This window comes from Zeus faber (genome assembly GCF_960531495.2).
Source record: "Zeus faber genome assembly, chromosome: 13".
NCBI lineage: Eukaryota > Metazoa > Chordata > Actinopteri > Zeiformes > Zeidae > Zeus > Zeus faber.
In genome coordinates, this window is record NC_137198.1 from 3,433,114 (window position 1) to 3,459,656 (window position 26,543).

The 26,543-nt window shown below is 45.4% G+C and overlaps 1 protein-coding gene across 4 annotated transcripts; it reads right to left on the reverse strand.

Annotated features, from left to right (window-relative positions):
• letm1 (leucine zipper-EF-hand containing transmembrane protein 1) lies at nucleotides 1-25,032 on the reverse strand. Of its 4 annotated transcripts, none has more exons than XM_080012907.1 (15): nucleotides 24,693-25,032; nucleotides 19,047-19,101; nucleotides 15,590-16,049; nucleotides 11,300-11,443; nucleotides 10,760-10,897; nucleotides 10,324-10,527; nucleotides 9,708-9,827; nucleotides 8,750-8,881; nucleotides 8,024-8,182; nucleotides 7,776-7,898; nucleotides 6,548-6,682; nucleotides 6,125-6,318; nucleotides 1,623-1,655; nucleotides 1,137-1,293; nucleotides 1-554 (listed from the first exon to the last, which is right to left on the reverse strand). In XM_080012907.1, exons 1-15 carry the CDS (start codon nucleotides 24,775-24,777, stop codon nucleotides 402-404), a joined length of 2,292 nt encoding a protein of 763 aa, XP_079869033.1. In that variant the 5' UTR covers nucleotides 24,778-25,032; the 3' UTR covers nucleotides 1-401. The 4 variants fall into 4 exon arrangements, with proteins under 4 accessions (XP_079869033.1, XP_079869032.1, XP_079869035.1 ...); XM_080012906.1 differs by having other exon boundaries at nucleotides 15,590-16,073; XM_080012909.1 differs by lacking the exon at nucleotides 1,623-1,655 and having other exon boundaries at nucleotides 1,137-1,275; nucleotides 15,590-16,073.
• Between the last annotated feature and the right edge of the window lie 1,511 nt (nucleotides 25,033-26,543).

A 26,543-nucleotide genomic window follows, 5' to 3' on the forward strand; every position in this document is an offset into this window, starting at 1 on the left:
ACCCCCCAGTCAGAGTAGAAGTCGTGGTCTAGACCCCCCAGTCAGAGTAGAAGTCGTGGTCTAGACCCCCCAGTCAGAGTAGAAGTCTTGGTCTAGACCCCCCAGTCAGAGTAGAAGTCTTGGTCTAGACCCCCCAAGTCAGAGTATAAGTCCTGTTCTAGACCCCCCAGTCAGAGTAGAAGTCCTGTTCTAGACCCCCCAGTCAGAGTAGAAGTCCTGCGTCTAGACCCCCCAGTCAGAGTAGAAGTCCTGCGTCTAGACCCCCCAGTCAGAGTAGAAGTCCTGCGTCTAGACCCCCCAGTCAGAGTAGAAGTCCTGCGTCTAGACCCCCCAGTCAGAGTAGAAGTCCTGGTCTCGACCACCCAGTCTAACCGGTGTGAGGAAGTCTTCCCCAGGAGGAGTTAGCTGTTGATCTTAGCTGCCTGTTCCTTCTCCACCTTCTCTTTGGCCTTCTCCTTCTCCATCAGCTTCTCCTCCTTCTGCAGCATCACCATGATGTCGGCCACCTGCGTGGTGGAGATGTCGATGTCCTCCTTGTCGATCAGCTCAACCACCTGCAGCCACATGTGTTAGTACACTCATCTTATATCTGTCCAATTCTTTAAATTGTTTGAAACATCGGTGCCTTCAAAAATTTGAATCACAAAACGATAATCATGAAAAAAAAGTAATTATTTATAATTCATTACATTTTTTTATAATATGATTAATCATGTAATATTATTTATTAGATATAATTATTTAATACAATTAATTATGTATCATTTAATAATAATTCTTATTAATAATTCTTATTATTATTACATATTATATTAATTATAATATTATAAATTATTTTAATATATAAATATTTATTTATTTTATTATCTTTATAATTGAAAAAACTAATTATTGTCAAATGTGTTTAAGAAAAGGCCAGTATTTTGGCAGGTTTAAATCAAAACTTAACACTTAAAAAAGAAGCATGCAGGCTCACAAAAAAACAGCAAATTCAGTTACAGCTAAAGTAGTTCAGTGAAATTCACATCTTATCTGAAATTTCTACCATTAGCTTCAAATTCCTCTTCAATTGGGATAGAAACACGTGTTTGTGGAATTGGGAAAAAAGGCCGCGCTTAGCTGGAATAACTGCGCACCTTGATGACATCATCGATGTCAATCTTTCCGTCCTTGTTGTCGTCGAGCGCCTCGGCGATGCTCTGCAGCTTGTGCTCGGGAATGTTCTGGATCTGCCGCATGACGCTGATGAGCTCGTCGATGCTGATCAGGTTCTCCCTGAAGGTGTAGAACAGACTGCATACAGGAAACGGTTACTCGGTTGGACAGGGGGTAAAATGGTGGGGGAGAGGAGATTTCTTTCAATATCCGATCGCCTTTCTTTCAATTTCAAACCGTCATTAATGTTTGTGATCCACAATATTCTGCCGATCGGTTCTGACCGTAATTTCAAATCTATGGAATCAGTTTGAATTACAGGTTCAGATTCAATGTTATTTATTTTCGTCGAAGATCAAACAAAAGTTAAAAATGAAAATCAGAGATGGATGCCGATGCAAACCACGATGCAATGTTAGCGTTTGGCGAGCAGCAGGTGATGCGGGTTTCAAGGGGACTCGTCTTACCTGCTGGTGCCGTTATATTTATCAAGGAATAATCTGCAAAATTTTAATCGGATTAGAAAAGGTTTCCAAATATGTGTCCACAGGGTTCCTACACATTTTCCATTTCCAAATTCCATGCTTTTCCAGGCTCAAATTTCCAGACTTCCAGGTAGATTTTTCAGACTCTATTTGACATCTGAGCACAAATCGCTAGATGTTGATGATGAGAATAAATGGTTTTAAAATGTATGTTGTTTTAACATGTATGCTACACGATGACCAGGTCTGCTGTTATGTTGCCAAGTGATTTCCAGAAGATTGCAGCAAAGACTGGAGCGCATACAAATCAATGAACACCAAACCCAGACAGGTCCAACCAGGGATTGTCAAGCCAGCCCCCGGAAAACATGCGTTTAGTCATTGCGGAGTCCACACCGCTACGCAGGACGACGCTCCACTGTCAAACACCTCCGCCCAAAAAAGCAACTCAACTCACCGGTGCTACCGATACTCATACTATTTTCTGGAAACATATTGAATAATATTATTGTGGCCCCCATATTTTTGTTGTCTATCTTATAAATAAACAACCAAAAAAACGAGTTAAAAAAAAAAAAAGTTTAATAATGTAGTTTTTTACCGCGTCCGTGCCGCCTTGTTTATTGACTATGGGGATGGTAGCTCAGGAGGTAGAGCTGGTGGTCTAGTGATCTAAAGGTTGCTGGTTGGATCCCAGGCTCCTCCTGCTGGCATGCTGTAGTGTCCTTGAGCAAGACACTTAACCCCTCATTGCTCCTGATGGCTGCGTCTGTTGGTGATTGAATAATTGTAAGTCGCAAAAGCGTCTGATCAATGTAATGTAATGTAATGTCCATGGAACCCACGATGAAGGTTACAGTGAAAGCTTCCTCAGGCAGAAAAGATGGTCCGTTTACTTTTCTGACGACTCCATCACTGCGTAACACAAATGTTCAGACAAGCTTAATATTTGGTTACTTTTGATGCTGTGTATATATGCAATTCAAAAATATCGCCGCATTTTCATTCAAACTCATTTGGACACGGACGTCAGGATGTGGTACAGGTATCATGCACTCCGGGCGGAGGTGTGACATACAGGCGTAGAGGCGGCTCTGCGTAGGAGTGTGTATTCGGCCGCACGCCGTACTTCTTGAGTTGCTTTTGACGATATCAAGTCGTCCCCCTCCCAGAATTTAGAATTTTATATTTTGTAAAACAGAATAGGGGCAATAGTCTGGAAACACAAATATATTGATTTACTCCCTCTTCTTTTTTCCATGCTTATCCAGGCCTGGAAAATACGAAAATCTAATTCCATACTTTTCCACACTGCGTAGGAACCCTGGATTTAAAATGTGTACAGATTTTTACTGCTTATCTCCCCGACCATTTTGCAAGGAATGGATGATGCAGATGAAGATGAAGATGAAGATGAAAATGATTACAGCTGCAAAAACAACGTCATTAACTCAAATGATAAAACAAACATCCCACCAGCCACACCAGAATTTGAGTCTGATTTCAGTTCTTCATGGATCTGGCTCCAACAGCTGACTGACTGTAAACCTACTTTCTTTTAACATGCATCATAATAATTATTAACATCAAACAAAAATACTTAATTTCTCTATGAAGTTCATTGAGAGCGTTTCTTTCAGCCGAGCTGGAGATCCAGACAAGACGGCTCAACATCAGGACGTTAGAACCAACACTTTTAGAAGTGGTCGTCAGGACGTTAGAACAACACTTTTAGAAGTGGTCGTCAGGACGTTAGAACAACACTTTTAGAAGTGGTCGTCAGGACGTTAGAACAACACATTTAGAAGTGGTCGTCAGGACGTTAGAACCAACACATTTAGAAGTGGTCGTCAGGACGTTAGAACCAACACATTTAGAAGTGGTCGTCAGGACGTTAGAACAACACTTTTAGAAGTGGTCGTCAGGACGTTAGAACAACACTTTTAGAAGTGGTCGTCAGGACGTTAGAACAACACTTTTAGAAGTGGTCGTCAGGACGTTAGAACAACACTTTTAGAAGTGGTCGTCAGGACGTTAGAACCAACACTTTTAGAAGTGGTCGTCAGGACGTTAGAACCAACACTTTTAGAAGTGGTCGTCAGGACGTTAGAACAACACTTTTAGAAGTGGTCGTCAGGACGTTAGAACCAACACTTTTAGAAGTGGTCGTCAGGACGTTAGAACCAACACTTTTAGAAGTGGTCGTCAGGACGTTAGAACCAACACTTTTAGAAGTGGTCGTCAGGACGTTAGAACAACACTTTTAGAAGTGGTCGTCAGGACGTTAGAACAACACTTTTAGAAGTGGTCGTCAGGACGTTAGAACAACACTTTTAGAAGTGGTCGTCAGGACGTTAGAACCAACACTTTTAGAAGTGGTCGTCAGGACGTTAGAACAACACTTTTAGAAGTGGTCGTCAGGACGTTAGAACCAACACTTTTAGAAGTGGTCGTCAGGACGTTAGAACAACACTTTTAGAAGTGGTCGTCAGGACGTTAGAACCAACACTTTTAGAAGTGGTCGTCAGGACGTTAGAACCAACACTTTTAGAAGTGGTCGTCAGGACGTTAGAACCAACACTTTTAGAAGTGGTCGTCAGGACGTTAGAACCAACACTTTTAGAAGTGGTCGTCAGGACGTTAGAACAACACTTTTAGAAGTGGTCGTCAGGACGTTAGAACAACACTTTTAGAAGTGGTCGTCAGGACGTTAGAACAACCCTTTTAGAAGTGGTCGTCAGGACGTTAGAACCAACACTTTTAGAAGTGGTCGTTAGGACGTTAGAACCAACACTTTTAGAAGTGGTCGTCAGGACGTTAGAACCAACACTTTTAGAAGTGGTCGTCAGGACGTTAGAACCAACACTTTTAGAAGTGGTCGTCAGGACGTTAGAACCAACACTTTTAGAAGTGGTCGTCAGGACGTTAGAACCAACACTTTTAGAAGTGGTCGTCAGGACGTTAGAACAACACTTTTAGAAGTGGTCGTCAGGACGTTAGAACAACACTTTTAGAAGTGGTCGTCAGGACGTTAGAACCAACACTTTTAGAAGTGGTCGTCAGGACGTTAGAACAACACTTTTAGAAGTGGTCGTCAGGACGTTAGAACAACCCTTTTAGAAGTGGTCGTCAGGACGTTAGAACCAACACTTTTAGAAGTGGTCGTTAGGACGTTAGAACCAACACTTTTAGAAGTGGTCGTCAATACGTTAGAACCAACACTTTTAGAAGTGGTCGTCAGGACGTTAGAACCAACACTTTTAGAAGTGGTCGTCAGGACGTTAGAACAAACACTTTTAGAAGTGGTCGTCAGGACGTTAGAACCAACACTTTTAGAAGTGGTCGTCAGGACGTTAGAACAACACTTTTAGAAGTGGTCGTCAGGACGTTAGAACAACACTTTTAGAAGTGGTCGTCAGGACGTTAGAACCAACACTTTTAGAAGTGGTCGTCAGGACGTTAGAACAACACTTTTAGAAGTGGTCGTCAGGACGTTAGAACAACCCTTTTAGAAGTGGTCGTCAGGACGTTAGAACCAACACTTTTAGAAGTGGTCGTTAGGACGTTAGAACCAACACTTTTAGAAGTGGTCGTCAATACGTTAGAACCAACACTTTTAGAAGTGGTCGTCAGGACGTTAGAACAACACTTTTAGAAGTGGTCGTCAGGACGTTAGAACCAACACTTTTAGAAGTGGTCGTCAGGACGTTAGAACAACCCTTTTAGAAGTGGTCGTCAGGACGTTAGAACCAACACTTTTAGAAGTGGTCGTCAGGACGTTAGAACAACACTTTTAGAAGTGGTCGTCAGGACGTTAGAACAACCCTTTTAGAAGTGGTCGTCAGGACGTTAGAACCAACACTTTTAGAAGTGGTCGTTAGGACGTTAGAACCAACACTTTTAGAAGTGGTCGTCAATACGTTAGAACCAACACTTTTAGAAGTGGTCGTCAGGACGTTAGAACAACACTTTTAGAAGTGGTCGTCAGGACGTTAGAACCAACACTTTTAGAAGTGGTCGTCAGGACGTTAGAACAACCCTTTTAGAAGTGGTCGTCAGGACGTTAGAACCAACACTTTTAGAAGTGGTCGTCAGGAGCGACAGAACACTCAGAGTAAATTCCGTGCTGCTAAATTCCGTGGTGGAAGTTTCTAAACACACAGAGGTGTACTGCACTTATTTCTTCTAAAACTGAAAAATGATGAACAGGAGATCTAGACCACACTAAATAGTCGACAGTGGCCCAAACCTGGTTGCCGGGGAAACTGGGCAACACTTATCGTCAGGCCCTGAGTGTGGCAGGAAGTTGAACTATTTTGTGTTGTTCAACAGCTTTGACACAGGCGGCGTGTCTTCACAGCTGATACTTCAACATCGACTCTGAGCCAAATTTAAATGTACACTTTGTTTTGACCCAGACGTGACAGGAATGTCTCCCCGGGTGTTAAAGAGCGGTGGTTCAGCGGCGGCGCGGGGCCTCTTACCCGACGGGGGGCGTGGCTCCACTGTCCATCTGTCCGTCCAGCACCACCTTGTCCTTCTCCAGCTCTCCGATGATCTTGTCGATGCGTCCGATCATGCGGTTGACTCTCTTGGAGAGACGCTGGCTGGCCTTGGACTCCTCCACCGCCTTCTCCTGGCCCGACTTGGAGAGCTCCTTCTTCAGGTCCTCCAGGTCCTACACCGCACGCACACGCACACACACACACACACACACACACACACACACACGTTAGAAACCCAGGAGGACGTCCGCCTCTTGGTCCTTGTTCGTGCCAGATCTTTGGATTCTCGCCAGGGAAGGCGGACCCTGCCACCTACGACGGCGGCGGAAGCGTGTAGAGGAGCGCACGTTCGTTCCCCGTCCACCCGTGTACTGGCGGTGCAGACCGCGCCGGGGGCCTCACCTCGCTGTACTCCTGCACGTCGTCCTTCAGCTCCTCCAGCTCCTCCTTCTCCAGCGTCAGCAGCTTCTTCTGCTCCTTCAGCTTGGTGCAGGCGTCGCTCAGCAGGTCGATCTCCTCCTTGGTGATCTCCTCGCCCTGAGACAGGACAGCCTCATCACAAACCAACGACATCATCACACCTTCAAAGGGTTCAGAGGTTCAGGTTTTGCTGCAGAACTTGGAATGTGGGGCATACTGTATTTATGTTAGGATGTGGAGTACACGCTTGTGTACGGATGCAACTGTACCGTCCATCTATGCTACATCTTTGGTTTTCCTCACACCTGACCGTTTGTGCAGATGTGTAAATGTCTATGAAAAACCATGAATTAATATTAATTTAATATGAATTTAGAGATTCAATCTCACTAATTGTTGACACGCTGCTCCGTTGCAGTGAGACAGTTAGAAAACATCAGTCGATAAAGTATAACCCCAAGATCTCGCAACAAACCCAAAGGGATAAAGACATCAGGAAAGAGGACGTTTCAACACATGACAGGAGGAAAGGCTGTACAACCAAGAGGCTGCTACCATGGCTACGGGTATCATCCTAAAGGGGTGACTAGAACAGAGGAGGTGGTTACCATAGCAACGGGCACCATCCTTAAGGGGTGACTAGAACAGAGGAGGAAGAAAGGTCACCATAGCAACGGACACCATCCTAGAGGGGTGACTTTAGGAAGGGGTGGGGGTGGGGGTGGGGCTGTAGAAGCTGACCTGGAAGCGCAGGAAGGCCTGCCACTGCTCAAACTGAACGCAGCAACGTGATTGGTCCAAGCGGGGGAGAGATGAGGACATGATCAAGTTGTGAGCGTTGAACACGACAGTCAAGCGGAGAAGCTCAACCGTTTCTTTGGTCGGACATTTCTAAGTCTCACACTGTGAGGAAGGCCTCAAGGACTCATGGACGGGACCAACATTGGCCTCGTATGTGGATAAATCATTTTTTACATATTTCATTTTCATATGAAAGCGTATGTTGAAGAATTAACTGGAAGGGATGACTCAGTGTTGGCGAAAACCCACACGGTGATCAAGAGCCTTTTGGAGAGAAAACCCGCCGTTAAAATGCAGAAATATAACCCAGTTACATTTTATACAATCAAAGTATCCACAATTCTGGCGTAGTATAATTGTGTAAAAACAACGCCGTCGTTCAGACTGACAGGAGGCTGATGGGTGTTACCTTGACCGCCTCCAGGACGGGCGCCGTGTCTCTGAGTGTCTCCGGGTCCAGGCTGGACAGCACAGGATCCGCCTCCGGCTGGCTGAGATTGGACCTCTCTGCGTCCTGCTCCACCTCCACTTCCTGCGAGGAGCACAGGGAGAGGACGGAGCATCAGAACCGTCCGTCAGCGGGAATGACGACATTAGAACGAGCAGATCTGAGCACCGCGGCTCGTCGTGTCGAGTTCCACTTCCAGCCCCGCTCACCCTGGCAGCTTTCTCGGCGGCGTCGGCCAGCCTCTCCATCTTCCTGTCCTGGTTGTCCTGGCGTATCGCCGCCTCCTCCTTGAGCGTGGTCTCCAGCTTGGCCTTGTTGTCCACCTTGGACAGCTCCATCTCCGCCACCATCAGCTGGGCCTCCTTGGTCTGAGCGTGCAGAGGGTGAGGCGCATTTTCAAGGTCAGGCTGAGATCGATTAACACTCTGTTCTCTGGTATTTACGTCAAATTTATGTTTGACATAAAGACGTTGTGTGTGTTTATGCAGATTGCTGTAACAGAATATTTAGATGACGCACCGAACCTTCAGAACAGAGGCTTCAGAGCCTTCTCATTATGAAATCTGAAAATGTATGTATAAAATAATACGAATGGCTATATTGATATGGCCCATCTCAAAAGTTCTTCACAACAGATATGATAAAAGGGCAGGGTGACAGATTGAATACAAAATAAAATCATAGCGAAACAGATAAATACCAATTCAAATATAAGATTATAAAAATGTGATGGAATGCTGAAAGATCTGAAGTAGAGCTGGACACTTGACCACGTCGAGCTTTAACAGTTATCAGTAGCATCTTAAAAATGGTTAAAATCCGAGCTGCAGAATTTCGCAGGTTGAAGCCGGTCTACTGTGTTCCCATTGAGGCAGGATTGGCAGAATCCCTAAAAGGAATGATGAAGGTAAGAGTGGAGGAGGTGGAGCACGCACCACCATCTCAGGGAGGGTCTGCAGAGTGGTCTTCAGCTGGTCGGCGGGGGACAGTGTGTCAGGGAGGAACATGGCTCGAGACAGCAGCAGCAGAGAGGTGGGGATGTGCTGGTTCAGGTGCAGCTCCAGCCACTGGACGGGGGAGGAGACTGGTTAGGGTGGAGTTCAGTTTGAATCTATGTGATTCTTTACATTGTCATTCATTATATGTCTGTTCTTAATGAGGCATATCTGTATTATGACACTGTTACGAGGTTATACTTTGATAGTGACATAAAGACAAAAACTACAATTAAATAACGCTAGCTTTCCAGTTGCTTAGCAACAGTGGCTTTCAGTTAGGCTTGAGCGAATACGAGTTTCGCCGGGGCGCATGCGCTGGGGTCCGCGCACCCATGGAACGTAACGTAATGCGGCAAATGTGGTTTCCCCGTTCCAGAAGTGCAGGAGTTATTATTTACAAGTATTAACACAAAACATCCATTTTTGAGGGAGAGGGTGTCTGAGCACCTGCCCCATGGACCCCACGTTGCCCTTCTTGTCAGACGCGCTTTTTTAAAAATTTCTTAAATGAATTGGTGTCAAGGTAGCGGATTGTCTGGGCAAGATATATTCAAGAGGAACTCCTCATGGACCTCGGTGCACCTGCGATGTGGCTCTGCTGTGCTGCTCCGTTTGCCCAGAACGGCAAAATGCCTAGAACCGGAGCTGGAGGTCCACGTGCCTTTTCGGCCCAAGCCTACTTCCAGTCATAAAGTAAAAACCAAAAAGTCGCAAAAGTTGAACAATTTCAGCGCTTGTGACGTGACGTTTGCATAGAAACGAATGAAACTTGCAGTGTGCCGTTGTCATTTGTTGGATTCAGACTAAAGACGGCTTCAGTGGAAACAAACAAAACTAAAATAAAAAATTTAAAAAAACACAGAATCCTCTTGGAATAAGTTGTGGTTGTACGGACCTGGCTGAGCTGCTCCCGCAGCCTGTCCTCGGTGACGCCCAGCGCCCTCATCCCCCGGACCCGGCACGCCGTCTGCACCTCGTTCACGTTCAGGGACGCCACGCCCTCCTCTGCGATCAGCTGCAAGTAACAAACAGCGCACGTCACACGGAGCTCGTCAGGCTCCGCTCACCCTCGTATTCATAGATGGAAACAGGAAGTGATTCCTCCGCTATGTAAATTTACTGTAAATGATGGCTAAGACTGCAGCATTATCAGTATCCAGTATCAAAAAGAACCTTCGCTGTAAAAAGTATGTGCAGGATCAAGCAGTTTTGGTCGCAACACTCAAAAAAGACTACAAAATCCGAGAGGGATGACGTGATACCATGAACTTGGGCTGGCTGATATTGACTAAATCAAATATCACAGGATTTCTGACCGGGTACTTATACCTGCGATATTGGCGATATTGGGATGATTATTGGAGCTCTCATAAAATATTTGATTTCTTCAATGTAAGGCTCCTTAAAGACACCATGGGACCAGAACCAGAACCCAAGATGGCTCGGCCCCGCCCTGCCGCACCTCTTTTTAGCACTAACACAGAAAACAGGGTCCATGACGCGCTTCGGACCTTGTCGTCGGCGCGAATCGCCCTGAGCTTCATGATGAGCTGGAAGCGGAGGAAGTTGTTGGTGCCGATGGACTGCTGCTCCAGCAGGCGGCACAGCGCCACCAGCTGGGGGCGGCTCAGGTTGTCCAGCGTCAGCTCGTCCTCGAACAACTTGGAGAAGCGGATGATCTGCTCGTTGCTCGGCCGCTCACCAGAGTCCCGGATCTGCACGGACGACCGGGTCACAACAGAGAGGACAGTCGGCTGTATCAGGCTTTCTCAAATTGTAGCCCACAAGAAGGAACCGCAGGGGGTCCTCACCCAACTTATTATCTTTTTTATTATTTTTTTAACACATTTAAGCATTTATTCCTCACAGGCTTGGTCTATCGTCATGATGAGCTTTATCTAAATATACTTGTACTGAGGTTCATGGTTCTGAGTGTTGTCTGCAGACCTTCTGGAAGAAGGTGGAGAACTCCTCCGTGACGTTGCCCTGGGCGGCCTTGTTGCGGAGGGCGATCTCCTCCACCGTGTCCTGGAGGAACTTGGCCATCTCCAGCTTGACCCGCAGCTCCTTCTTCAACCTCTCCTCCTGACGGCAGCACAAACAGGGTCAGCCCCGGTGTCAGGACCCAGTCGTTTCCCGCCATTTTCCAGGCATTTATTAAAAACGTTAAGCGTGTTTCTAACCTTGAAAACAGGAGGTTCAACTCCAGCATATTTAAAACCTTCTACACTTAGTCTGAGCTTGAGACTAAAGAGAGTCTTCCGTCCGTTTGTCACGAAGGGAGCAATAGCATCAAATGTTGTGTTCAGGTTGTTTATTTATTTATTTATTTTTAAACAAGAATGTGCATATATTTCTATTCTACAACAATGTGCCAAGCTTCCATTCTGCCAAAGTACGCAATGGATAGAGTCTTAATGGGAGAGGAGGATGATGAAGACCTGGTTCATTCAAAATGTGTGCAACATGTTTGCTGCGGCTGCATACCTTCTTGGACTGGGTCTCGAAGGTGGAGGGCAGCATGTTGGGGAAGAGCTTCAGAGCCACGGGAAGCAGGAACTCCATGAAGGGGACGATGATGAACACCAGGAAGGGGAGGAGTCTGAAGACGTCCGCACACGTCCGGAGGAACTGGGGACGCCATTTTCAAAAATCAAGAAATATAACTTCCGAAAAATAATTGTTCATTAGCGATGACTAATGAACAAAATGGTTATTTGGAGTTTTTCTTCTATTATTTTTTCGACAATTGGTAGCATATATAACAATTAATGGTCAACACAAGAAGAAAATAATCAAAAATAACTTTGAGAGTGCAGTACATTCTTTATAAGCCCAGAATTCATGCTTATTTAATCCATCTTAACTATGAGAACCAAGCAGTGCCCAAGAATCAACTCAACGGCAAAATTATTTTGGCAATTTTTTCTGTGTAATCGTGTGTTTTGTTGTTGGAGGGCACAACGTGGACACAGGAGGAATGAGAAACGCTCCAGTCTACCAATTTATTATATAATAAGTAATTTACCTTAATTACTACTCAGTTATTTTATAACTACTTTGCAGCATTTTCCATTTTAGGCACCTTTTACCCCAACTGTGCATTACCGCGAACAAATGTCAGCACAGCAATTTTCTTTAGAATAAATAAAGTTTTATCTTATCGGACGAACTGGATGTGGTTTAAAAATAAATAAATAAATAAAATCCCTCCTTTAGAAAAGACATGACAACAAAACAACATTCATGTCCCCCGAGCTGCAGTTTGACTGCGCCTCCAGCAGAGAGCATCCGTGAGCCGCTGTCGCCAGGGAAGGCCGGTGAAAACACCCTCCAAATCTTCCTTTGTCCGCTCTTCCTTTCTGTGTCTCTCTCCCTCTCTCTAACAGCAGTTTCAACAGTCAGCACTCCTGAATCCATGGCCATCCATCTCTTGGGTGACAGAAGCCTCAGAACACACTGTTTTGTTCCCAGCATGCGGCCCCAGTCCACAGCCACCATTTCCTCTGCAGTTACAGGAGGCTGATTGGCGCGCCCAAAGAACCGGCCTTTTCTGCAGAACCAGGCCACTATTGTAGTGGTTTTCAACGTGGGTTCTTTGAAGAGGTTCCAGGGGATCCCCGGCATAATCATTAACAGTTCAACACCACCATGATTTCACTTCCAAGACATTTCCAATCGTGACTGCTTGGATACGAATTTCTCTTTCATCTCCCTGACGAGAGGAGACACTAAATCAAATCTGATGATAAAAATATGCTCTGATCGGAACCCGGAGACTAAATCTGATCGAATGGGGTCTTGGCCCAAAGCGTATCAAATTGAGGGTTCTTGATGTGAAAAATGTTAAGAACCACCGCATTATCAGACCATTTTTATTGTACCCCTGTCAAAATGTGGCTTATTGACCAGGCTTCAACACAATCCAGATCGGCCATCATCAGGAACCACCCTGGTAGGGATGGGCGGGGGGGGGGGGGGGGGGCAAAACACAAGTTCCTTTCTCCCCTCGCCCCACCTGCATGTCAGTGGACCGGGGAGGGTGAAGGATTTGGGCCCGTGCTGAGTGAAAAGACCTTTGTCTACTCTCCCATTGACATGTATATCATCTCCCCGAATTCCACATCAAAGCCCCATGGAGGGGGGGGTTACAGATTAAAATAGAAGGAACCTTTCGCTGAGGCCAGGGCGAGCAAGTGAATGTGAAAAGCTGTGAGGGATTAAGGAGGCCATGCCAGGCCAGGTTAGCTGAATGGGACGTGGATGGGCTCGGGAGGGAGCCAGCCCCACTTTAAAAAGGTGCAGATGGGCTGATGGTGTGGCTTTAATGGGGGAAACAGGGGCCATAATTAGCACATCCCAGTAGTGGTGAGAGGCCTTCTACACAGTGTTGAGAAACATTGTCGCTTGGTTTAAAGCATTTACTAGACCCTACATTGTCAAGTCTGTATAGTTAAATGCACGCACACACACACACACACACACACACACACACACACACACACACACACACAGACAGAAAGAGAGAGAGACAGAGAGAAATGATAATTGAAGTGATAAGTGACGTGATAATAGAGTGAAAAGGGGTGTTGGTTCACATCCCAGTTAGTCCACTACAAAGTGAAGGATTTGGAACACAGGGTGGAAATGACGCCAGGGGAGCATCCAGAACATTCTTCATACAGGCAGCATGCGGGCCTGTCACATGGACAGATTGCCAGATAAGGGCTTTGGCCCGGTCAACCGCATGAGCAGCCCCATACTTCTCAATTTAACAGAGTATTCTCAGCTCCTCAGTCTTGTGTCTGCCGGCTGCAGCATGGCGGGAAGTGCTGAATGTGTGCCCTGGAGCCGACCTCCCTGCTGTTCCAGATCATGTTACGAGCCTCGCAGCGCTGGGATGGTTTCACCTCAGTGTTTCTGGAGCGAACCTGGAATGTTTGCCTTGAGCAGCATTGAACTTAAGTAGACAGCTTCGATATAAGAAGTCTTATTACACCTGGTTTGATGAGCTTGTTCTTTAACCTGTAAAGTAACCGCTTTGAACTTTTTCTTGCCATTTTATCACAGTGATATTTTTGTTTTATCTGCGTGTGATTTCCCTGTGGCTTCTTGCGTCTACATCTTGTTAAGCAGGTTGGAAAATATGCTAAATAAACAGTTACTATCAAATATATTGGTTTGCCATACTGCAATGACACGGTCTACACATGCGTCTAACAGCCACGGTGCAATGTGGTGGTGTTCCAAAGTGCAGCATAAAGTCAGACAGTCTGGAAGAGCTGTCTAGGGGTCAAGGTTTGGGTTCAATGAAAGTCCCCGCCTCCTTATGATGAAGACATCATTTAGACCTGGTCCGCGGAAAGATCCTGTCTGGTTGAAGTCAGCGAGAATAACAATTACTTCAATTATAGCTATAACATTGTATAATCAAAATAGAAATGCTTCCATGGGCCCTTCCAGGCACTCCGGCGGTCTAGAGAATTGATACAGAGGTTAAAATAATATGTAATATGCAGAGGATAAAATGACTAAAACATGTGACGCCCCATGTGATTGGCACACCATCAACAAAGTGGAATCTGATTGGCTCATAACAGGTGGATGATAAATGGAAGGTGATTGGCTTCAAAGAAAGCTAAATCTGGGTTGCTGGAAACGGCTTCCTGCATGCAACTTTATGGCAGTAAACATATCCCAGACACCAATCCTTTAATGTACCAACATTGTCAGTTATTCTAAGTTAAATAGTGTTGGTGTGAGGAAGCGGTTATCTCAGTGTGGGCCCGTGGTTGCTCATTTGAAAGGCAGTACCAACCCTGAAGCTCAAAGATGAGTCAGCCAATCCGACCATCTTAAGAGCTTCTCCCTGTAGGGTTTCGTCCAACTACTACTTAGGAAACCTTTTTTCCTATTTCGAGCCAGATTAATAATTACATACAGGAAAGGAAAGAAAATTGGCTCCTTAGTTGCCAAAACAAGGATTTTACCAGTTACTTTTGCAGCTAATATACAACTAACTACCCTTTCAAAACCGAAAAACATATCAGCTTTGTCAAACCTGGCACGCTCAGCGGATAGCGTGATGTAGACTGGAGGCCCGGAAGTTCCCCACCCCTGGACTAAACAATCTTTGCGCTGCCAACTTGTATAATTAATCCAATGAGCTCTGAGACTTAAACATGAGAGAACAAGATGTCTGGAGCGTCTCAGCTGAATCCCTGTTCAATCACGTTTCATCCAAATGCACACGGACCGTCAACTATTCTGGAAACACACTAAATCATTACCATCTGTTGTCTCCTGAGAGCCGCACGGATGCAACATGATACCACACTTCCCATCAACAACCGTTGAATTGAATTAGGCCTTTAATAGTCATGTCAGAATAATATAATTACTCAAGGAACGTCACGCAGTCTAACTGTGATATATGGTTGGGCAAGATCAATTCAATCTGATATTGATGACAGCTCAGGATGCAATTCTATATTTATATATACATGTGCAGAACTGATACCAACTATTCAGTTTACCATCTGAAGTGCATTATAAAAATGTTTCACAGAACAAATTCAGTCTGATAAATTAAATATTTCAAATAATTTGGGACTATGGGGGCATTTAATCTAAGGGGAAAATGGTTGCATAACTTCCAATCAAAGTATTGTTATAATAATCGACTCAGAAATTGAAACAATAGAATTGAATGATACTGGAGCATAGTTTGACAGACAGGCAGACCAACAGACGTACAGGCAGACCAGACGGCCTCACCTGTCTCCTCTCGCGGCGGGACAGGGCGTGTCCGTTCAGCACCCTCCACAGCATGCGTGCTGCGATGGTGGTGTCGATCCACAGCAGCTTGAAGCCGTGGTAGTAGTGCTTCACCTCATCCACCACCCACTGCCGTACTGTCCGCCGGGCGGGCTCCGCATCCAGGGTGGGGCTGTACACTGGCCCCCCCTCCTCCAGCTTCTTGTTCTTGTCCTTCAGCGAGCGTAGGGACTTCTCCACCTTGGAGTCGTCCCAACGGGGCCCTGTGACGTGGAGCCACCGCACGCCAGGGACATTGCCTGCCCATATCCTGCAGCGGGCACCTGCTGTGAGGCCCGGGTACGCAGAGGGCCCCCAGGCAAAAACACAGCAGAGCCGCTGGGAGTCGGGGCCAGGGCGGGGGCCTGTCAGGACCTCCGGCAGGGGAAGGAGGGGCCCGAATGGAGGGACCGGCGCCAAACTGCAGAGGGGGAAACCATTCACTCTACAGGAAGAGTTGGGGAGGATGGGGGGGGGGCACAAAGCTTGACTTTATATTTAATTACACATCAAAATAAAAAGCAATGACCAGAAACACTAAAATGATGAAGCAGGACTCCCTAAATCAAGTTTATAGTCAGTATCTACAGGAAATCGGGATATTGCGATCCCAAAAGTTGCATGAGTTTGGAATTTTGTCACCACTTCTCAGCATTTAATGTCCAAATCAACAGACCTCAAACGTGTCGCCCCATCACTAAGACAGAGCCTAAGTCACCAGCAGCTTCAGACCATCACCATAAAGTCATTTTGTTTTTGTTTCTCCGCCGGGAGAAATCCGAGCATCGAAACGGCGTGAGTGCAGTTTACCGTGTTCTGAAACTGGAGCGGAGAGGAAGAAGGAGAGGGAGGGAGGGGGGGGACAGACGGACAGAGGTTCTCCCCTTCTCCGCTCAGAGCTGTCCAGTGATCGGGTCTCACTTCCCCTCTGCAGTCCCATACAGAGACTTTCAGAGGGGGAGGTGCTCAAAGAAAAGGCACCGGTTCTGGGCATTTTGCCACTCTTGGCAAACGGAGCAGCACAGCAGAGCTGCAGTGCGTACATCGCAGGTGCACCGAGGTGCAAGGTGCATGAGGAGTTCCTCATGAATATATCTTGCCTCAATGCCCATTAATGCTTTAAAAAAAAAAAAAAAAAAAAAACGCGCCTGATAAAAGGGCACCGTGTGGTCCATGGGGCAGGTGCTCGGGCACCATAGGGCACCATAGGGCACCATCCGGCCCCCCCCCCCCACGTACCTGCCGCTCTGTATGCAGATCTTGTGATCATAATATAACAATATATACTCATAGAGAAGGTATTGGAGGCAGATGATCCGCTGCTGCGACGCCTAACGGGAGCAGCCCAAAGAAGAAAATACTCAGAGAAAGATTTAGATTTATTTTGTTTCCTTAGTTTCTTATTTGTATGGAAAATAAAAAACATTAAACTCAGAGTTCTCCTTCAGACAGCGGTGCACGCACGCTCCCCTGCCTGTCTCTTTATTTTACATCTATTCATTTTTTATTTGTTTCTTACATGTATGAAACAACATTCAAAAAAAAACTGAGTTAAGGAACTGTCCCGCTTCGTACTCTTCCAAAGAAAGTCATGAGTTCCCACTGTCCCTGTTGCTTTCCGTTGCTTTGGGAGTTAATTAAGTAAAAACTGGATGTTTTTGTGTAGATACGTTGCTTGTAAATAATAAATCCTGACTTCTGGAACGAGGAGACTGCATTTGCCGTATTACATTCTATGCGTGCGTGAACCCCTTCCTCACGCTTTTGCGCGCGAACCCCACCACGTGAATGCACGCACCCCCAATAAAAATCACGTATCGCCGATCTCTGCCCCACAACGATTGCCGATTGGAATTTTGCATGACCACCCAAGCCTATTCTGAACAGGGAAATTCTTAGGAGACAAGGCAAATGACAAATACGTAGGAGGCATTGAAAGATATCCAATCGTTAAAAAGAGTCAGCAATTGAGGGCAAAACTAGCAAAAATATTAAAAAATTATATGATAATAAAACAGCGGTTCCAGGGAATGTAAAACATACATGTATCCTGACGGTTGTAGATAGAGGGAGAACATGACGAGACGATAAGAATAGAAATCTTAAATATTATAATATAAAGTGTAGGTGTGCCAAGAATATGTACATTAGAATGGTAAATTTACAATGAATGTACAAGTGACCAGAGCATATGTAGAACTTCTCATATGTCTCCAATATGATAATTTATTTATTATTGCTGGTTAAGGAGCGTGATGGCCTGGGGATAAGGCTGTTTGTGAGTGTGGTAGTCCGTGCCCAAATTCTCCGGTAACATCCACCAGACAGCAGCAACGGGAACAGTCCATATCCTGGGTGGCTGTAGTCTTATGATTTTCCGTGCTGTCCTTAGGCATCGTGTGTGGTAGATGCCTTGCACAAAGGTGAGATGGCAGCCATTGATGCGCTCGGCTGTCTTCACCCTCTGGAGGGCCTTGCGATTAGCAGCGGAGCAGCTGCCGTACCAGGCAGTAACGCACCCAGAGAGGATGCTCTCAATGCCGCATCTGTAGAAGTTGGTGAGAGCTTTGGTAGACACGCCAAACTTCTCGAGTCTCTTCAGGAGGTATAGGCGCTTTTGGGAAGTTTTTACCCCAGCGTCCACTTGCTTGGACCAGGTGAGGCCCTCTTTGATGAACACACAGAGGAACTTAAAGCAAGAGCCTGACTCCAATTCAGCTCCATCTCCAATATAGGCCGTGACCCCTCCCCTGCTGCTGCTTCCTGAAGTTCACGATCATCTCCTTGTCCTGGCACCATGTGGTCAAGACGCTGCTCTCCTCTCTGTCGGCTGTCTCGTCATTGTTGGAGAGATAGGATGGTGGTGTCATCTGCAAACCTGTGGATGTCGCTGGAGCTGTGTGTAGCCACACAGTCATACGTGAAGTACAGGAGGACTGAGTACGCAGCCCTGAGGGGCTCCAGTTCTCAGGGTCAGTGCAGAGTGTTGAACGCGGAGCTGTAATCTACAAACAGCATCCTCCCCTTACCCAGGGAGAGGGCGGTGTGCATTTTCAGGTCAATGGCGTCGTCCATAGATCTGTTGTGGCCATATACAAATTGAAGGGGGTCCAAGGTGTCAGGAAGGACGAAGTATTTCATGATGATGGAGATCAGTGCTACCGGCCGGTAGTCATTAAGGCAGGTGATGGAAGGTTTCTTTGGTACAGGGAAAATGGCGGTCTGTTTGAAGCAGGTGTGGACTACAGACTGAATATAGAGGTGAATACATTCTCTTGCTGGTCGGCGCACGATCTGAGCTAGAATCCTCTCTCATAATTCCACTCAGTGTGACAAGAATTATATTCAAATAAATTAGTAGACAGAAAAGTGAAGCCTGGGAGACTGGATTATTGTGTGTCGCAATTGGCCTACTTACTTTTGACTGGAGAGTCTGAGTGTTGTGCAGTCGTAACAGGCACCATCTTGTTTCCCTGAAACAAAAAGCGCAAGGTAAACAGCCAAGTCCAGATAATAATCTGAGAGAGACACACACACACACACACACACACACACACACACACACACACACACACACACACACACACACACACACACACACACACACACACACACACACACACACACACACACACACACACACACACACACACACACACGAATTAACGTCTACAATCGGAGTCAAATACATTTAGACACGTAAACATCAATAAAATACGCGTGCGTTTTAGGTAATTGGGAGCTATATCCGTTCTGTTGGTTTAAAAGAAACTTCCTACATTTTCTTATTCTCCTTGTAATTTCATTTAACTTGTCTACTTAACTAGTATTCTGTAACTAATACATTGTTACTCTTCCAAAGAAAATATCCTGGTACATGAAAAACATGAAAAAATGATCCTCTCTCTAACTCTCCTCATGCTACTTATTTCTAGATAAGGTTTCCCTGGCTGTGACATACAGTGGCTGTATTACTGTGACAAAATATACTTATTGTAAATTGCTTTGGAAAAAACGTGTCTGATCAATGACTTAATATAAGCAATAGTAATGTGAAATGTATGAGGAATTAACTGATTCTCATTGTTTATTTGACTGTTTTGCAGAGTTTTACAGGCAGCTCAGTGCTCTGCCAGTGAATGCAGCTTCTTCATCTCATCACATGCTTCCACAGCATGGCGTGGTACCGGGCGGGACCAGGATTTACACCTAGTGAGGGGCCCCGAGCCAGAGGCAGCTGACAAGTGCTTCTAGCCCCTTTCCCACTTGCACTGAAAGCCGTAAATCTATTGGCAATGTTCCACATTGGCCTCATGGGGGAGCAGGAGCTGGTGTCAATGTTCTGTAAAAGTCATTCCATAAATTTCCCCACTCTGAGTCGTATAATTAATGGGAAAATGTTGGTACGGCTGTGAATGGAAGTGTGTGGGAATGGAAGCATCAGATTTCCCGGGTGGGGGGGGGGGGGGGGGGGCATCAGGAAGAAGCTTGCCCACCTGGAGCCGGAGAAGGAGTGAGCGGACAGGAAGCGGTAGAACGAGTGGAGAACGTTCCTTCTCCTGAGGCAGAGAGTGTAGGACAGGTTGAAAATGATCACACTGACTTAATAACTCTGGCTTAGGGTTACTGCGACCGGGAACGGGGTCTCTGTCAGCGGAGCGAACCAAGACCGACTGGGAGGGGAGAAGAGACGGAGAGCGAGGCGCTGGTCTAAAAACGAAACAGATTCTGTTGCCAAGTCTCGTCCGAGCATTACGTAACGTAACAGTCATCCATGTGGGAACTGACTCCACACGGAACTGTTCCGTAAAGGAGGCCAATGTGGGAACGATTACCTACTGCCTTTGCTGGATATATTTGTGGTGTGGGTGGGGGGCTTTGAGCAGCCACACCTGTCCTGGGTCTAGGTAATTGGGCCCGGGATCAGTGTGGCTGTATACCTGTTGCTCGTTAGTAGGGCTGCAACGGATCACAAAACGCACGGTTCAGATCGTATCACGGTTTTGAGTCACGGATCGGATCATTCTTTGCATCAGAGAGAGAAAAAAAAAAAAAAAGTAGACAAATATAACTTTGCTTTCCATTTATTCTGTAAAAAAACACATAAAGGAACTTTTGTCCATGGACTTAACTGGGCAAAAAAAAGAACAATATGTATATATTTTGTACAATTTCATAAATAAAATAAATGCTTGGGAGCCGTAAGAGCCGGCTCTTTTCAGTGAGCGGAACTTTTCAACACTACTGCAAGTGTCTCTTCTACTCCGCCCACTTTGTACGAGTCCACTCTGTACGTGCTTCTCTAATCTCAACTTTTTCCCTAAATCTACTCATCATATATATGTATACACACACACACACACACACACACACACACACACACACACACACACACACACACACACACACACACACACACACACACACACACACACACACACACACACACACACACACACACACACACACTTTGATATCACAATCCAAAACATTAATTACTTAGTGTTCTGCCCTCTCAAGTGGACAAATCAACTGGGAATATTGTAAAATAAATTATGTTATTGACTCGGATCGCGCACATCTTTCTTTAAATTATCGGAGTTGAGCTCCAGCTCAACTCCGGCTCCTGCAGCTCGGAGTTCAGTTCGCTCGTTTTGATCCGCGGTTCACATGCATGCCAAAACGGTAGGGGGCAACCCGTATGGATCACGGATCCACTATGATCCGTTACACCACCACTCAGAGTAATCTACGAGCAACAGGTCAAACCTCCACCCACCCACCAACACACGCACGCACGCACAGATACACACACACACACACACACACACACACACACACACGAGCCCTTGCCATGACATGTCTTTCAGTCTGCTCTGGGCTTGTTCCACCTAGCCCACTTCCTACAGTAAAAGTGGTGTGTATTCTACTGGCAGGCGGTACTGCCACAATTTTTTATCCAGCAATGCTACAGAGTCCATGTGGGAAAGGGGCTATAGTGACATGCATGCAGCGAGTAGGGGAATGTAGGGGAGACTAGAACCAGCAGCCAATCAGCTATAGGGAGATGACCTGGCCACGCCCCCTCCTGTCGTCACATGGTAGGCTGAAGGGAACTAGTGAAGGTAGAACATGGCAGAACAGAGTCTACCAGAAATATGTCGTCTTTGTAATCCAGTGGCACACAAAGTTCATTAGGGATACACACACGATGCAGAGAGAATACACTGGAAATACAGTATATGAAGTCCAGTATGGCCGCTGTGGGTTTAGGCTTGTTTGGAAGGACTTCACATCTGTGACTCATTCATTCCTGGGTAAACCATTTCTAGAGTCGGTTGAAAGGTTTGGTCCAAACACTGACTAGCCGGACACACAAATTTTACATTATGGGTTTTGGAAAATTCCAATGGCATGCTGAGAAACCTAACCTAAAATTTGAGTTAAAACTTTATTCATTTTGCCGTGTTTTTTACCCTTGTGCCTTTCTAAATGGAATGAACTAATCAACATATATCACCTCTAGTTCTCCACAAACCAACTACTACAAAGTAGAATGGTACTTCATAACTCTATGAAGTAAGTATTCATAAGAGTACTTGGCATGGAGCTATCTACAGGGGTCCATAAATAACACATTAAATCTAGGACTTTAAGGATTTAAAATTACCTGTTCTAAGTATTTACATGTTCATGGGGACTCAAAACTAAAGCAACAAAATCTACTGGAGACAAAAGATTAGTTATGATATGATTTGACATTGACCTTGATCCCAAAGTCAGAAATAGAAAAGACTCAAAGAGGCCTCAAAAGTTTGTTTTGTCAGTGGTTTTGGACATGGTACACATTAGCAGTGATTAAACCAGCTTTGGTCAATGAATGTGTGAGAACTTATCACACGACCCCCAGGTCTATTTAACTGGCGGCCTGGGGACCAAATGTGGACCACGCATCGATGCAGGCTGGTCCTCTGAATACATTTGAAGGTCAGCCATGGAATTAAAACTGAAAATCTGCCACCCACAGATGCATTTGAATTTCCCTTTACAACGTAGATGTTTAGCAGCAGACGGAAAACTACGCCTGCCGCATGGCGTTCATACCTGTAGCCCAACTAACAGGTAGAGGCGGAAGCAGTAGCTCTGAATAGCCACATGTGTGAAATAAACGGCGCTATGGCCCGAGGGGAATGCTAACACACCCACTGTCAACAGTCTGACTGTAACAATTGAGCCTTGTAATGATCCCTATGAAGTGAGGAAACAGTAAAAACCTCCAGACAGAGGCCAGAGGGCTTTGTGAATGCCTCAGGATGCCCCGGTTGTTAAATTTGAACTAGAGCATATAAACAGATTTTACAAACACAAACAGGGTGATGCAGGTGCTAGAGATTGGATTCTAACTATCGTGCTAGTTAGAAGGGACGTTGACGTTTGTACACTAGTATCTGTATTATCCGGTCCCTATGTACTCAGATCAGCAGATGAAGCTGTTCCAATACAGATACTTTAATATGTCAAATTATGAAATGTGCAATATTGTCTGCAAAAAAAGAAATGGAAGAAATCTGCAGTGTGGCGTTCTTTCCGGTCAGTCAACATGGTCCTAAAATGGCAAATTGACAGCAGTGGAGTGGCGAGGTATTGAAAAACTTAAACAGAAGAAACCTTATAAAAGGTTAAAGGCTCGTCACCCTCAGGAGCACGAAGAGTTCACCACAGCCACACAACAAGCTAATCAAACTAACGTAAGCAGCTGCCCAGCAACACCACAAACATTAGAACAAGCGGATACACAAGAGAGAGCACTTCCCAATTAATCCAGTGCTCTGGACTGGGATCGGTTGTAAACATTTTTTTATCGTGGCACCGCTAATTCCAACGCTAATTCTAACGCTAATTCTAATGCTAATTCTAATGCTAATTCTCACCACTTGCGATTTATGGCCCTGAACCTTTCTAACCATCCGCCTGTGATAAGACTGCACCTTGGTCAAAGGTCAAAAAACTGCAGAGAGAGCTGATCAATAGGTTTTTATATTACCTTACATTTTAGCAGACACTTTTATCCAAAGCGACTTACAATTATTCAAACACCGACGGATGCAGCCATCAGGAGCAATTAGGGGTTAAGTGTCACGTACAGCACACGTAATAACTCAAACACAAATTATGTGATGTTGCTTATTTCCTGCAGAGTGGGGTCATTAGAGGTCATGAGCCGCTGACCTGGGGCTTCCCGTGGGTCTTACGCCTTGAATCCAGAGGACGGTCAGTAACTGCAGACATCTCTATCACTAGTCCTGCACCACGTTTATGTCCTTACCAGTAACACTGTGGCTGGACCCCTGCGACAGACAATCATTTCCACAGCTCCATTCCCATCGTGTTCTACATGATGGACACTCCAATCTTCTATAACACGCCTACATGTTACACACCAGCGTATTTACTGTCAATGGCACTTGTTTTTTTTAAAAGCCAAACCCTATTGATTATAAACCTGTCAAATAAAAACTCTACATCTGTCTGCAATTAACTCCCCTCGGATCACCGTGTTATTTATACTCAGACCAGGTCACTCGTGTCACCTTTCTGCCTTTCTATGTGTTTATAAGGATGGGGCACATTTTATTGAGCAGTTTGGTGTGTAATAAAACTGCAATGAAAAAAGCCCATACACTCCTACATACAGTGCTGTTCATCCACATCAACAGTTTACTGACCACAACTAGCTACGCTGCAGATGCAAATTGTGGCGGACCCGGTCAACAATGGAAACGGCATATAGAGGAGCCCATACATAACACAAATACATGAAACAGCTATTTCTTATAAAGCTCCATTACAGTTAATATGGATAAATGTTAAAACAAGGGATTTTTTTTCCAACTCAGGAATCTCACGGATTACCACTTTAATCAGGGCCAACACACCGCCACACGCTGGTTCACAAAGCAGGGACGCCTCACACGCACCAGAATCTTCTACATGCTGATTGTGATCCACAACTCAATGACACGGTGGAAAAAAACACACCCGAGGTCAAGTCCTTCAAACGCACCTTTGCCTTTCCTCAACTCGCTCTTCAAGGACCTGGATGTCTTCACCAGAGGCGCTCGGCACCTGCTGAACAGGATTAGCGCCATGCTCCCTGTCACTGCGGCCGCTTCACGGCGAGGGACGCGCTAGCCGGGCAGCTAGCTGCTGAGCTGGCCGGTGACTCCTCGGCGACGATGAACGGACCAGGCGAACTGCACCGCTGCACATAGGCACAAAACGTCCTTTTTTTTGCCCTTTTCCCCTGAAGATAGACCGTGTACACCGCGGTGCGTCTGGTCCTCCAGCCCCACGTCCTCCCCCTGAACCCCGGGTGACAGCTCGCTGCCGGCGTCAAGATCCTCAACGAGCCGCCGAGTGACGTCACCGCCGTGGGCGCAAAGTTTCCGGAAACTACGCACGAGTCTTCTTTGTTACCAAAATAAAAGTCGCCTTTCAGGCCTGGGAGCGGTATTTTACGTCATCATTGTTTGTTCGTTTCTCTTTTTCTTGACTGTTCAGCTTTTTTTTTTTACGCCAGTTGTCTGTGCAGCAGTCCTCACCAAGGCTAATTCCTTGGATATGGAAATGTTCTTGAATAAAAAATAATCTGATGCTGAGATTCTGATTGATGTATGTGACAAATAATCTCTTGAATTTGAACTTGATTAGGTCGGTGCTTCTATAACTTTTATTTTGGTAGTGTACCCCCAATACGTTTTTTTTTCAGCTGAGTACCCCATTCAGTCACATTAGGGAAATTAACATAAAACATGTACTGTATGTGTTTTTTTAAATATTATATATAACCAATATTTTTTTAACACTTTAATTTTTTGAGTACCCCTGTAATACCCCTGAGTGCCCCTAGGGGTACAAGTACCCCCATTTGAGAAACACTGGCTTAGATCAGGGGTCTCAAACTCAAATGACCTGGGGGCCACTGGCCAGGTTGTCGTGTTTGGGAAAAGGGGCCTGTTTTCTTATTTTGTTTTGTTTTGTTTCTCCCGCACATTAATCCTGTTAGAAATATCTCTCGTATGATCTATTTAATTCTGTTTTATATTTTGAGGACGTTAAGTACATTTGTGTGGATTACTTGAGCTTTAGTGATTTGAACAGAATATTTGCGGCTCAGATTTCTCAATACTGTATATTCTCTCCATGTCGCTGGCCACATTAAATTGTCTCGCGGGCCGGATGCGGCCCCCGAACCTATAGATTGAGACCCCTGGCTTAGATCATACCCTAACTTTTACCGTGCAATACAATTTAGAACAGAAATGCAGTTTATCATCAAGCCACAAACCAGCATCGCTTCAACACAGTTAAGGGCAGCTTCATGTCGTTAAATATCATTTTTTGTTATTAGGAGCAATTGTCATCTCGGTCTAAAACCAGACTGTGCTGTGAAGTATTTATAGATTTATATTTAAAGTCTTCAATGATTTCAGAGTGAGTCATGTGCCAGGTTTCATTAAAATGTCATTGAAAATGATCAGTGCACCAAATTCCAGCCATCCCGTTGTTTCTGGGTTCAGATTTAGTCTATTCTAGTACAACGACATCTTCAGCCCATGTCATCAGTGCATATTTCAGCGGTTGGGCGTCGCCCTCCTGCAGGGTGTTCTCATGCAGACGGAAGGTTCAGAGAGAAGGTCTTTCAGTGACTCCATTATTTAAACAGGTACATCCTGACGATGGGAAAAGGTGTAAATGGAAACGTCCCGTGTTTGATTCATTATTTGTATTTATTCATTTGTAAACATTGTTCCACACACAATTGATCAAACCAGGGTTTACAGCTATTGGGTCCATAGAGTCATTCATTTTTATTATTTCTTTATTATGATTGCTATTTGTGATCCATACATCC